Below are 13,285 nucleotides of genomic sequence, written 5' to 3'. Positions count from 1 at the left end.
TAAAAACTAACATAGAGCACATTCTGTTGTTAAAAGCAAGTTTAGAGTGCCACCTGCCGATACAAACTAGCCTAGAGTCCAGTCTGCATGTTAAAAACTATCCTAGAGCTTCATCTGCTGTTAAAAGCTAGCCTAGAGTGCCATCTGCTGTTACAAACTATCCAAGAGTGCCATCTGCTGTTAAAAACTATCCCAGAGCACCATCTGCTGTTAAAATTTAGCCCAGAGCACCATCTGCTGTTAAAAACTTGCCTAGAGCACCATCTGCTGCTAAAAACTATCCTAGAGCACCATCTGCTGTTAAAAACTAGTCTAGAGCGCCATCTGCTGGTAAAAACTATCTCAGAGCACCATCTGCTGTTAAAAACTAGCCTAGAGCACCATCTTCTGCTAAAAACTAACCTAGAGCACCATCTGCTGTTAAAAACTATCCTAGAGCCCCATCTGCTGTTAAAAACTATCCTAGAGCGCAGTCTTCGTATTAAAACTAGTCTAGAGCGCAGTCTGTTGTTTAAAACTATCCTAGAGCGCAGTCTGCGTGTTAAAAAGTAGCCTAGAGCGCCATCTGCTGTTAAAAAGTAGCCTAGAGCGCCATCTGCTGTTAAAAACTAGCCTAGAGCACCATCTGCTGTTAAACTATCCTAGAGCACCATCTGCTGTTAAACTATCCTAGAGCACCATCTGCTGTTATAAACTATCCCAGAGCCCCATCTGCTGTTAAAAACGATCCAAGAGCACCATCATCTGTTAAACTATCCTAGAGCACCATCTGCTGTTAAAATCTAGCCTAGAGCACCATCTGCTGTTAAAAACTATCCCAGAGCACCATCTGCTGATAAAATTTTGCCTAGAGCGCCATCTGCAGGTAAAAACTAGCCTAGAGCACCATCTGTTGTAAAAAACTAAGCTCAATCAATTCAAGATATATTATCAATGCATTTTGAAAGTCTCAGAATCAGTGCTGAATTGATTTCTGGAATGATTTTTCTCCACCGCTGTAGTCAGCAGGAAGGCATTTGCTTCAGAAAAAGTGTGAATAATTGACTTGTGATTTGTCTTGTGTATCTGTCTAAGTCTGTGTTTATTTCTCAAATCCTGTTGTTTGTTTTGTGTCTCCAGCTTCACATCTGCTGCCTCTGACGGAGCCGGCTGTGGATGGAGAGATCTTCTTCTGCTGATTTTTACCCATCATCCCTTCTGTCTCCTGGACTCTCGATCAGATCATGTAGGAAGTCACCCAAAGTGCCCTCTTCACGGTTCGGCAGAAGCAGTTTCGCTCCAACAGTCTCTTTACAGTATAATAAATCTCACCAAACCCCAAATTCAAAAGAAGAATAAGGAATATTTTGTTTAAACCAAATGAAGCCTTTTTTGGGGTTGCTTTGTGCATCGTGACATTATTTTAAAAACAATTGAACACAATTACTCCAAAATTCTCATTACTGTAATGTAATCTAATGTAATATAAACCTTTATACACACACAGAGTGTTTATATACCATGGTAAATTCATATATTCATGCATTTTCCTTCGGCTTACTTTCTATTTCAGAGGTCGTCACAGCGGAATGAACCGTCAACTATTCCGGCATATGTTTTACACAGCAGATGCCTTTCTAGCTGCAACCCAGTACTGGGAAACACCCATACACACTCATTCACATATGCACTCATACACTACAGCCAATTTAGTTCATACAATTCACCTATAGTGCATGTCTTTGAACTGTGGGCGGTTTCGTAGGAAAACCCATAGGAAATCCACGCCAACAGGGTAGAACAGGCATGTCCAAGCTCGGTCCTGGAGGGCCGGTGTCCTGCAAAGTTTAGTTCCAAACCCAATCAGACACACCTGGGCTAGCTAATCAAGCACTTACTAGGCTTTCTAGAAACATCCGTGCAGGTGTGTTGAGGCAAGTTGGAGCTAAAATCTGCAGGACACCGGCCCTCCAGGACCGAGTTTGGACACCCCTGGGGTAGAACATGCAATCACCACACAGAATGTCAACTGGCCCTAGCCGGGACTCAAACCAGCAACCTTCTTGCTGTGAGGCGGCAATGCTAACCACTGAGCCACCATGCCACCCCTTTATCTTGAATTCTATATTTAATTATGCATCCTTTTTTGACTTATAACACTTACAAAAATCAAGTTTATTGAAGTGTAATGTACTTCTATAAGACTTAAACTTTACTTTTTATGTACTTCTCAAAAATATTCTTTAAACAAAAAATAGACCAGTCAACCAGATGAGACCATGCTGCCCCACCATGGTAAATGTTTATTGTTTTATTACATTATTTTTAAGTATTAATGCATTACAGTAATAGGAATCACCAATAACAATTATACTTATATATTCATTCATGTGAGGCGATTGTGCTACCCACTGCGCCATCCTGTTGCCGCTACTTATTTATTATATTATGTACTTAATATAATAACTGTGCAATTATTATTACTGAATTAAATATAACTTAAAAGTAATTTATGTTTTTTTTTTGGAGTTTAATTTTATTTTCTTGTTTTTGTTTTTAAAATAATTTTTTATTTGTTTATTGTGAAATATCTTAAATTATATACAAAAAATAGTGTTTTGGATATAAAATATTTATATCTAACAGCTAATGTTTTCAAATATAAAACATACTGAGAAAAAAACATTACAGTAATGAGAATCAATAATAATTTTGTAATATTTCTATACAAAAAATCCGAACAATGCGTAATTAGAATTTCAAATATATAGTACTGTATAATATATAAATTGTCACGAAAATAATGTCAATGCGCATATATATATATATATATATATATATATATATATATATATATATATATATATATATATATATATATATATATATATATGCGCAAAAGTCTTGTCACCTACCCAAATTTTAGGAACAGCAAATAATAACTTGACTTCTAGTTGATCATTTGGTATCAGAAGTAGATTACGCTTATTTTACCAAAATATAATATGATCATGCCTTAATTTTTAATTATTTAATTAGGACAGTAAGGTCTGACTTTGCTTAGACAAAAGTCACTTAACAGAAATAATGTACAGTATAGAATATAAAGTCATGGTGCAGTGGAAAATGAATTAATATTAATTAATTCATACTCCCATGAGCTTGGAGGACTGCATCCATACATCTCTGCAATGACTCAAATCACTTATTAATAAAGTCATCTGGAATGGCAAAGAAAGCGTTCTCGCAGGACTCCCAGAGTTCATCAAGATTCTTTTGGATTCATCTTCAATGTCTCCTCCTTCATCTAATCCCAGACATGCTCAATAATGTTCATGTCTGATGACTGGCCTGGCCAATCCTGGAGCACCTTGACCTTCTTTGCTTGCAGGAACTTTGATGTGGAGGCTGAAGTATGAGAAGGAGCGCTATCCTGCTGAAGAATTTGCCCTCTCCTGTGGATTGTAATGTAATGGGCAGCACAAATGTCTTGATACCTCAGGCTGTTGATGTTGCCATCCACTCTGCAGATCTCTCACGCGCCCCATACTGAATGTAACCCCAAACCATGATTTTTCCTTCACCAAACTTGACTTATTTCTGTAAGAATCTTGGGTCAATGCAGGTTCCAATGGGTCTTCTGCAATATTTGTGATGATTGGTATGCAGTTCAACAGATGATTCACTGGAAAAATCTACCTTCTGCCACTTTTCCAAATGTTCAACTAGAAGTCAAGTTAATAAGTGTTGCTCTTACAACTGGAATCGGCGACAAGACTTTTGTCAGGTGAGAGAGAGAGAGACAGAGAGATTCAATTCTTTTATATGCACTTGAATTCAAGGTTTATCAGATATTTATCAGATTTTTTTAATCTAATGTACAGACTGTCTTGAGTTTTATTTTTTGCACTCATTCATAAATCACCAAAAAAACTAAACATAAAAGAATTATAGTTGGCCGACTGCAGGCTGAAAAATCCTTTGGGCTTATCGCACACAAGAATGACAATTTAAAAATTAATCTGGAGTTTTAACATTTAAATGGATGCGGACAAGAGCAGGTGCTTTTCCATTTCCCCTCATGTTTTCTATTTTAGTTTCTCGACGGGAGTCCCGTCTTTGAAAAGCCATCGAGCACTTTAACACCATCCACACGCCACCGAGATATGACAATCAATTTTTCATTAGCATTCCAAAGATAAAGCCTTGAGGACAGTTTTTGAGGGAACGTTGTATAACAAGCCAATGCATTTCATTCTCTAATCCTTCAGAGTTTAATACCTCATGACTTGAGGAAGGAAGAGCTGTAAATACTGTATTAATCGTAGATATTTAAAACTACCTGCTGGACAGGTAAAGGAAATAAACATCCACGCAGGATCAGTAGGTCATTATAATATACAAACGTCAATAATAATACATTTCACACCCCGTTTTTGCACTCAAAGTGTCCACTTATTTCATCAGCATCATCTTTTAAGCCATCTTATTTAGACATTCTGTCAATCTGATATTGTATGGAGTTATTTATTGGTACAAGAACATTGTTGTTAAAATACTACATGCTCTTAAAGGGACAGTTTACCCAAAAATGAAATTCTGTCATCTTTTATTCATCCTCTGCTTGTTTCCAAACAGGTTTCTTTTTTCTGTCGAACACATATGAATGTAACTTTGTTGTAAACAATAGCCATTGACTTCTATAGTATTTCTTTTCCTACTATGGATGTCAACGGCTGCCGATTTCCAACATTCTACAAATTATATGTTGTTGTTTGTTAGTCTGCTATAAATCACATTCAAAACAACAATTGTTGACCAAAGGGCTGTACAAAACAATAAAAAAAGCATCAAATATGTAGAAAAGAATAGGTAAAAAAATTATAAAGATTCAAAAAATGAGTTTGGGGAAAAAATATGACTTAAGCTTAGGTTTAAACAAAGAAATAGACGATTTCTTAGTAAACTTCTATAATTTAGGGCTAATGCTAGCAAAAAGAAATGCATATAGGAACTAGCAACGAGTAAATAAACATTTTTGGGTGAACTATCTGATTTTTAAGTCTATTTTGTGCAGGTTTCCGCTGCAGTTTTAGCCTGCACTGACTGAACTTCTCCACACGAGGGCAGCAGAGTCGCGTATTCGTGTTCTGCTCCTCCGTCGATTTACATAAGCTCTCAGTGATGATGTCAGAGGAGACACGGTGACGCAGTGCAGGAATTATGATTTCTTCACATGCACAAAGAGGAATTATTGGTTCATAATTGAAGGAAAACGGTGCCTAAGGCCTTACAGAGCTTTCAGCGACACTTTTGTCCTCAGGAACAAATATGGCAAACTAAATTCAGGCATATATTGTTGACATCATGCATAAACGTAAATTAAAGTCATTTAGCCTTAAAGAAATGACGCTGTGCACTAAAATATAACCTGGCATTTTCTCAGGAGTTTAGTGTCATGTTATTCGTCGTTGTTGTACAGTGAGGTACATATGTTTTCTTGCTATATAAAGGAGCTAATGTTGTGTACATATCTTGTGTACATTGTTTAAATGTAAAGTGTTGTTTCATTTGTGATTCATTTTGTAAGATGTGTTTTGTGAGATGTAAGCTGTATTTATCCTCGTCTTGATGCAGGAGATGCAACATTGTCATCAAATTAAAACCTGTTGCAAAAAAAAAATTTTTTTTTCTTTTGTTTTAATCTGTTTATTGAACTGTATATGTATTTGTTCACACGTGACTAGACTTTAAAATTTAACTTTCCGAATTTCAAGAGTTTACCAAATTGCCACTGTAAGGACTCGACTATAGCTAGGGCCAGACAGAATCTGCGGACAATATTTTCTATTTCTGCAGTGGATTTCTGCATGCGCAGATTCCGCGTGAGCCTAACTATAACATAAGTTTATTTGTCTTTACGAAATACCTTCTTATGTAGCAATTATGTGAGGAAATATTTTCATTGAAAACTTTTTATTTAGAAAAGAAGAAATGTACAATATAAATCAGGAAGTGATTTGTAAGAGACTGGATTGTAAGAGACTGGAATACAAGTACATATAATTACAGAATAAGAACAATACATAAATAAAGAGAGGTGAAGTACAACATTAAATAAAAACCACAGAAAGCAACAATATTTAACTTATTGGAAGCGTGAATTTTCATAAATTTCTATTAACTTGCAGAAAAGGTTAGTACAAAACAGGCCCAAAAACTAGTACAAATATATGTATGTTATAGAAAAATATTAAATTCAAATTTAAAAAATAGGAATTATCAAGAGAAACAAAAAATTTATAAATTTAATTAAAATTTTGTATTTTTAAATTAATTTTTCTAATATTTAGCTTGAATTTAATTGTATTATCTTTCAATTTCTAAATATTTTTGGTGACTAAAATAGTATTTTAATAAATAAATCTATTTAATAAATCCGTTTTGTTTAAATGCACCCAAATACATTTCCTATATTCACTGAGGAATGGATAAAAATATTCATTTTTAAAATGGGCTGTACTCAATTATGCTGAGCACTGTATGTGGTTCTCATGACAAGGAAAAGGAGGCAGAAGTACAACTATATATATATATATATATATATATATATATATATATATATATATATATATATATATATATATATATATGGGGACACAATCATCAACTACAGCAGGGGATCGGTACCAGAAAAAAAATTAAGTCATTCTTTTTGATATAAATCTGTATTAGAAACTTTTTCAAAGTTTTCATTTGTAATGAATATAATCTGCATTTTGGTATAGGCTACACCTCGCAAACTTCTGTTTATGAATAAAGTATTTACTTAGTAAGATGTAAAAATTAACAACATACTCGAATGCTTTGTTTGTGTGTGTGTGCGTGTGCGTGCGTGCGTGCGTGTGTGTAAGAGCAAATGGCATCTTTTAAGAGAGCCTGTAATTACAGTAACATTTCTTTGCCCAAATAACACATTACTAACATCATAGCCTACCACAATTTAAAAGAGACATCACACAGTTAGTAAATTATAAGATTCTATCTCACATTTTTGATAAAATTATAACCTTTTATAAGTTTTTTTTAATAAATTGTTTACATTGTAAGACTTTTTATTAAAAAACAAAAAAGGTTTTATTTTATGTGCAGTCAAGGTTGTATTCCTGCAGCTTGGCTCTATAAGGTTCTTTCTGCAAGGACCAATCATGATCAGCTTTCTTTGTCATTCCACTAAACTGCTCCGTTGACAGCGGGGAAAGACCAAAAAGAAACACAAAATTGTTTCTTCTCAAAATTGAGAAGTAATCTAAGGCTAAAAAGATGTGTGTAAATGTGACGATTTAGAAGCGTTTTTGACATTAAGATGAAATGTTACATTTTACATTGTTGAACAAGGAACAGTTATTTAAAAATTATATATTAAATGTAAAATATACTTTTATTTGTGTATATATAGTCAGTGAAACGGTTTTCGGTGTTTATTAAACTTTGTTAACACATTTGTGTATTGTCTGTTTTCTTTTAAAGTCTTTAAATGTGATATTAAGCCTTGAAGGGCAAATACTTCACAGAATTCAATAATTATAATTCAATAATTCATATAAAGCATATAATTCAATAGATATTACCATATCAATTACATAAAATTAACAGCTGCACTGGATAAAATATTTAACACTGCCTTGTATGCTTAATTTGAGAAGGTGTATTTCCCCTGTTTGTTTTACCCCAACTTGCAAATTTAAAAGAATTGTAATAATTTACATGTAGAGTACATTTAGGGTATCTGTAAAGTAAATACACGAGAAAGAACTGTTACTCACATATTACATGTATACAAACTCGCCGCTGTCGCCACTGGCTTGCATGGTTCGGGACCTGTAGAGCTGCCCATCAATGGATTTGCTCTTCAGTGTTTGGACTCTCAGCAGTGAAAATTAAACCACACTGAACTGAGCTAAACTGAACTGAAATTAAACTCTAAAAACTGAACTACACTGTTTCAATTGACTATAATCGTCTATGTGAAGCTGCTTTGACACAATCTACATTGTAAAAGCGCTATACAAGGTAAAATGAATTGAATTGTGTCTACTATATGTAAAGCAAAAACTTTGAAGCTCAATATTTCAAAATCATTTAGAACGCAGATAGAACCTTAGAATTCCAAGGTGAGGAGTTGATGGTATAAGTAAGATGAGGTAGCCTAAGTCTTCCTCGTGTAGATTACAAAATGTGCTAGTATCGTCAGCATTCATGAATTTAGATTAAGCTACTCAGCAAAGGTACATTTTGTGAAGTACTTTAAAATGCGCTTCTTTAACTATATGTATGTTACACGTTTTGACGTCAGCAATCAATCAGGAAGTGAAGGAGGGAATCCCGCCGAACAAACGTGAGTGAGAATTTTGTTTGTTTACTTGATATCATTTCAAAAGGTAGTCTAAACGCCTTTTGTAGTGTCAATAAATATCCAAATCGCCAACATCTACGTTTTGAGATTCAATTTAGCTACGCTCGTAATGAATCAAATAAAACTTACCGGATTTCTAAATGTTTTAACTAAATTAGCTTCGTGAATTGATTCACTCAAATCACCTCAAGCTGGCGTTTCCTGCTCGTCAAAGTCGGTCATTTTGTTTAAAGCGACACCTTTTGATTTTTTCAAAGCAATTATAAATGTCTTAATGAAAGTGTAATCTTTAAGGCTAAATATAATCTACAAGCCCTACCTTATTTCCATTAAACTTGAAGGTTTTTGTAAAATATACAAATTGTTAATGTGGCTCTCTATTTAGTTTTATTAGGTCTGTTGGAAGTAATAAAATTGTTAAAAATCACCAGATCAGCATCATCTATAGGGAAAATTAAGCACTTTGAAATATTTTAAAACATGTTGATTATAAGAATCATTTACAAAAATTATGTTACAAAGTTGGTGACACGGTGGCTCAGTGGTTAGAACTGTCAACTCATATCAAGAAGGTCACTGATTTGAGTCACGGCTGGGTCAGTTGGCTTTTCTGTGTGAAGTTTGCATGTTCCACCTGTGTTGGTGTGGGTTTCCACTGGGTGCTCTGGTTTCCTCCACAGTCCAAAGACATACGGTACAGGTGAATTGAGTAAGCTAAATTGGCCGTAGTATGTGTGTGAATGCAAGAGTCTATGGGTGATTCCCAGTACTCGGTTGCGTCTGGAAGGGCATCTGCTGCGTAAAACATATGCTGGATCAGTTGGTGGTTCATTCCGATGTGGCCAACTCTGATAAATAAAGGCACTAAGCTGAAGGAAAGTGAATGAATGAATGAATCTTACATAGTTGATAAGTTCTGACCAATACAGTTGGGTTCCAGAAGTAAAAACTGTTTTATAACCATAACAAACAAACCTTTAAAGATAGACCTATTGTAAGCTCTTAGATTGTTGATGCTTCTGTTAGACCAATCTGTTCACATTAATTCAACTCACTTTTGATCATGTTTTATAACAGAATAGGGGCGAGACGGTGGCACAGTGGTTAGCACTGTCACCTCACACCAAGAAGGTCACTGATTCGAGCCTCGGCTGGGTTAGTTGGCATTTCTGTGTGGAGTTTGCATGTTCTCCCATTATTCGTGTGGCGTGGGTTTCCTCCGGGTGCTCTGAATTCCTCTCACAGTCCAAACACATGCACTATAGAAAAATTGAATAAACTAAATTGGCCGTAATATATGTGTGTGTATGGCTGTTTCCTAGTACTGGGTTGCAGCTGGAAGAGAATCCGCTGTGTAAAAGATACTTTGCATAAGTTGGGGGTTCATTCCATGACGCATCATTTGCTGCTGTTTTTTTCCGGCTTCTCCTTTGTTTTTTCGCGGTTCACTTTCGCGTTTGTCCCTTTCAGACAGGATCCGATATCAGAGCGTTTCAATGACCACAAGCACGTTATTAATATGAGCTCAAAAAGTTTGATAGATGCGATCACGAGCTCTCCGGACAAAGTGAAACCGCTCGCACTTTTAGATAGGCTCGAAAAATAACAACAGGGCAAAGCAGATTTTGTTCTTCTTGGCTTTCTGGCTGTTCAACAAGACAACGACAAGGTTTGTTTGAGCTCGGGTCGACCATGGCTCGTTATTATATGTATATATTATTACGGTGTAATGTCTCTGCTGTGTATTTAAAACATAGTGGTTCCTTTGTTTTCATTCTGGCTTGTTGTGCGAGCGAATGACATATTTCTGTAAACCAATAGCATTCAGCTGCGCGTCTAGCTCCGCCCTTTGGTTCCCTTGGTACCCTTTGCAAAGGGTGACCAAAAAGTGGTATGGTTCGGATCGATATGCCTCTTGACAGTGGAAACGGCCATAAAAGCTTACTGTACCATACCACTCAATGGAAATGGGCCATTAGTCTGGACAAACTACTGTGTATAGTTTTAGATAAATGAGAATATATTTTTTAAATGTCAATTTTTTTTAAGAACATTTTTGTTGAATAAAAAGTGCATGTATACAGCTATATTTAGACACATTATTTTAAATTTGTGGCAAGGAAATAATTAGTTTAGTGTGGCCAGAGAAAAAAAATGGTAAATCATTAGTGTTGAGCCCTAAAAAGTCATGTGAAATAAATAAAAAAAGTTAAGGAGGCATGTGGACGTAACACATAATTTAAATCATGTAATTTTACCATGAAAAGTCAAATTTATGCAAATATATTTTTCCAACAACAAAATTGCGACTAGTCATGGCGAGTGGCTAGTAATGTAGGAAAACTACTAGCCACATTGGCTGGTGATCAAAAAAGTTAATGTCAAGCCCTGGATGTGGCTATTGCGAATTATCACACGATGTTGATGCTGAAACGATGTATTGTGAAGCCCTATCTCTGTAAATGTTTTCAAGCAATTATATTTGATTTACCAAAGTTACACAAGGGCCAATTTTACATCTGTCACATCCATATTGGAGAGATGTCACATCCATAATTAAACTCTTTCCTCATATAAATGCAAAAATGTAAAATAAAATTAATAATTTTTGTTCTATTGTGGGCCAACTCTTATCCTTTAGATTAGCATTATTTTTTGGGCGTGTGCAGTTTAATTCACAGAAGTGTGTTGTATACTGTAAACTTGTATATGTTTTTGGTCACATCCATAACACGTTTATTTTCATCATTTAAAATCTAAAAAATGTTTACAGATTGATATTTTTCTGCTCCCATAACTCTGGTTATTTGTTTTGGAAAATATAAACAGATGTTTCAATATAAGGTTAAAATATACTTTCTCTGTCAATTTATGTTTCAAGAGTTCACACTTAGCCGATGATTGATTGATTATAAAGCTTGTTTGGCATGGTGTCCCGGGAAAGAGCCCTGAGCTCATAAGATCCTCGAGTCCGGGGCTCCCTCCCGTTTGCAGGGCGAGAGGGGAATTCGAGCTCAGGTAGATCTTGAGAAATCACCCCCATCCCCTTGCACCCCCCCCCCCCCCCCCAGGATTGCTATGAGGGTATGTTACTGGTGAATTCGCCTACGGTGCTGATTTGGTTTAGTCGATTTACTTATGTCTCATGTTTTGGACTATGGGAGGAAACCGGAAAACCCGGGGAAAACCCACGCGAGCATGGGGAGAACATGAACTCCGCACAGAAATGTCATCTGGCAAAGACCCGAATGAGAAAATGTTCTTGCTGTGAGGCCACTGTGCTTCCCTATAGAGGAAAAAGAGGAGGAAGGGGGGTGGAAGGGGGGATTGTTCAAGACGAAGGTGACTAAGTTAAGATGCTTTGGTTATTCATACTGAGTTAGGTATCATCTGATTGGTGAATCATACGTTAGCTAATGCAAGGCCAGCGGTGTCAGTCATAAGCATGTGATCCTCTCGAAATTAGTTTATAAACTTCACTTACTTTACTGCAAATGTCACATCCATAACGCTGGAATTGCTCATAACACTACAATTAATGAAGTACTTGTCTTTGACTTACATGACTAAACATGCATAATCAGGCATATTTAGATTAAGGTTGATGGCCTATGATTAGCATCTGCATTCACATCATTAAGACACAGATGACATGGTGCATTGTCTGCCTGTAATGCTCTTGCTGTGTAAATGCTCTTTCATATCCACTGTCCTGTGTTTCTTACAGCTCTGATGTGGGTATAGCTCTATATGCCAACTGTTGGTCACAGTGCTGTGAAACCTGTTGCTAAGAAAAGAGTGAAGGCATGCATGAACACTGATTGTCATCAAGATTTATTGAACAAGGGATTTTTAGTCTTGCTGGTACCCGTTAAGAGTTGGGTTAAAGGAAATGGGCATTCTCTGTGTTTTTACAACTGGCTCAGTCATGTGTGAATTTCTGCTAGATTGCTTTTGGTGCAAGTCTGCTGGAATCTGGGCTCTTAGAAAATGCAAAAAGATAGGGCAGTGGATAAATAGTACTACAGCTACTTCATTGTTAAGAACAGACTTTTGGTAATGAGCTGTGACCCAGAGCTCAAGTCAACAGAAACGCGTGTAACGAGATGTGTTTTTGAGTGGAAAAACTATAAACTCAACTAGGGCTGCACGATAACAGAAAAAATGATAATCACGATTACTTTGCTCAAAATGTTAATCATGATTAATCACGACGATTATTCCTTTGGTTAACTTTTATTATATATGTAAACCTATATGTAATATATTATACTAATATAAATATATTCTTATTATACTTCACAGCCACAAATATATATATAAAAAAACAATCAAATAAAAAAGTATTAAAACTGGGCGGGGATTAGATGCTTAGGTCTAATCTCTTGTCCGATTCCTTTTTTTTCACTCGCTACTCTGCTGAGAATTTTTGCGCTGGTGAGCACATTCAATAATAATCCAAACATTTGTTTAGAGATGGAACACAGGATGTGCTCAAAAGTGTAGGTTTAATCAAGGAAATTGATCTATTTCATTAGTTAATGCATAAAATAGGCTTGTCTTTTCATAAAGTGTTTAATTGATCTGAAACTTTTAATTCAATTTTTTTTTTCTTGTAAATTCTAAAAGTTGCATCAGATTGATGAAAACGAACCCGAATACCTGCGTGAACAGGACCAAAATTCCTTTTTTTTTCTTTTAGATTGGAACAACTGGATATAGTATCTTCTGTCAACATGACTGGCAAACGTGTTGGAAGAAACTGCTGAATCTATGTGAATATTTGGTTAATTTAGAAAACAAATGTTGTCTGCTTTAGTAATGTTAGTAATGCATAGAAAATTCTCCTCAGCTCATTATTGACTACAACCACTTTGTGGTGGCTTTTGA

General features: G+C 35.6%; 1 protein-coding gene across 1 annotated transcript in view; it reads left to right on the top strand.

Moving 5' to 3' along the window:
* The window catches only part of LOC130231686 (A-kinase anchor protein 13), a 118,237-nt gene extending 115,713 nt beyond the window's left edge, over positions 1-2,524 (top strand). Inside the window, 1 exon segment of the mRNA XM_056461061.1 lies at positions 1,120-2,524. Coding sequence (XP_056317036.1) covers positions 1,120-1,178 — 59 coding nt within the window. The 3' untranslated portion in view covers positions 1,179-2,524.
* The last annotated feature ends 10,761 nt before the right edge of the window (positions 2,525-13,285 follow it).

Source organism: Danio aesculapii, chromosome 7 (genome assembly GCF_903798145.1).
Source record: "Danio aesculapii chromosome 7, fDanAes4.1, whole genome shotgun sequence".
NCBI lineage: Eukaryota > Metazoa > Chordata > Actinopteri > Cypriniformes > Danionidae > Danio > Danio aesculapii.
This window is presented reverse-complemented; position numbering and strand designations above follow the sequence as displayed.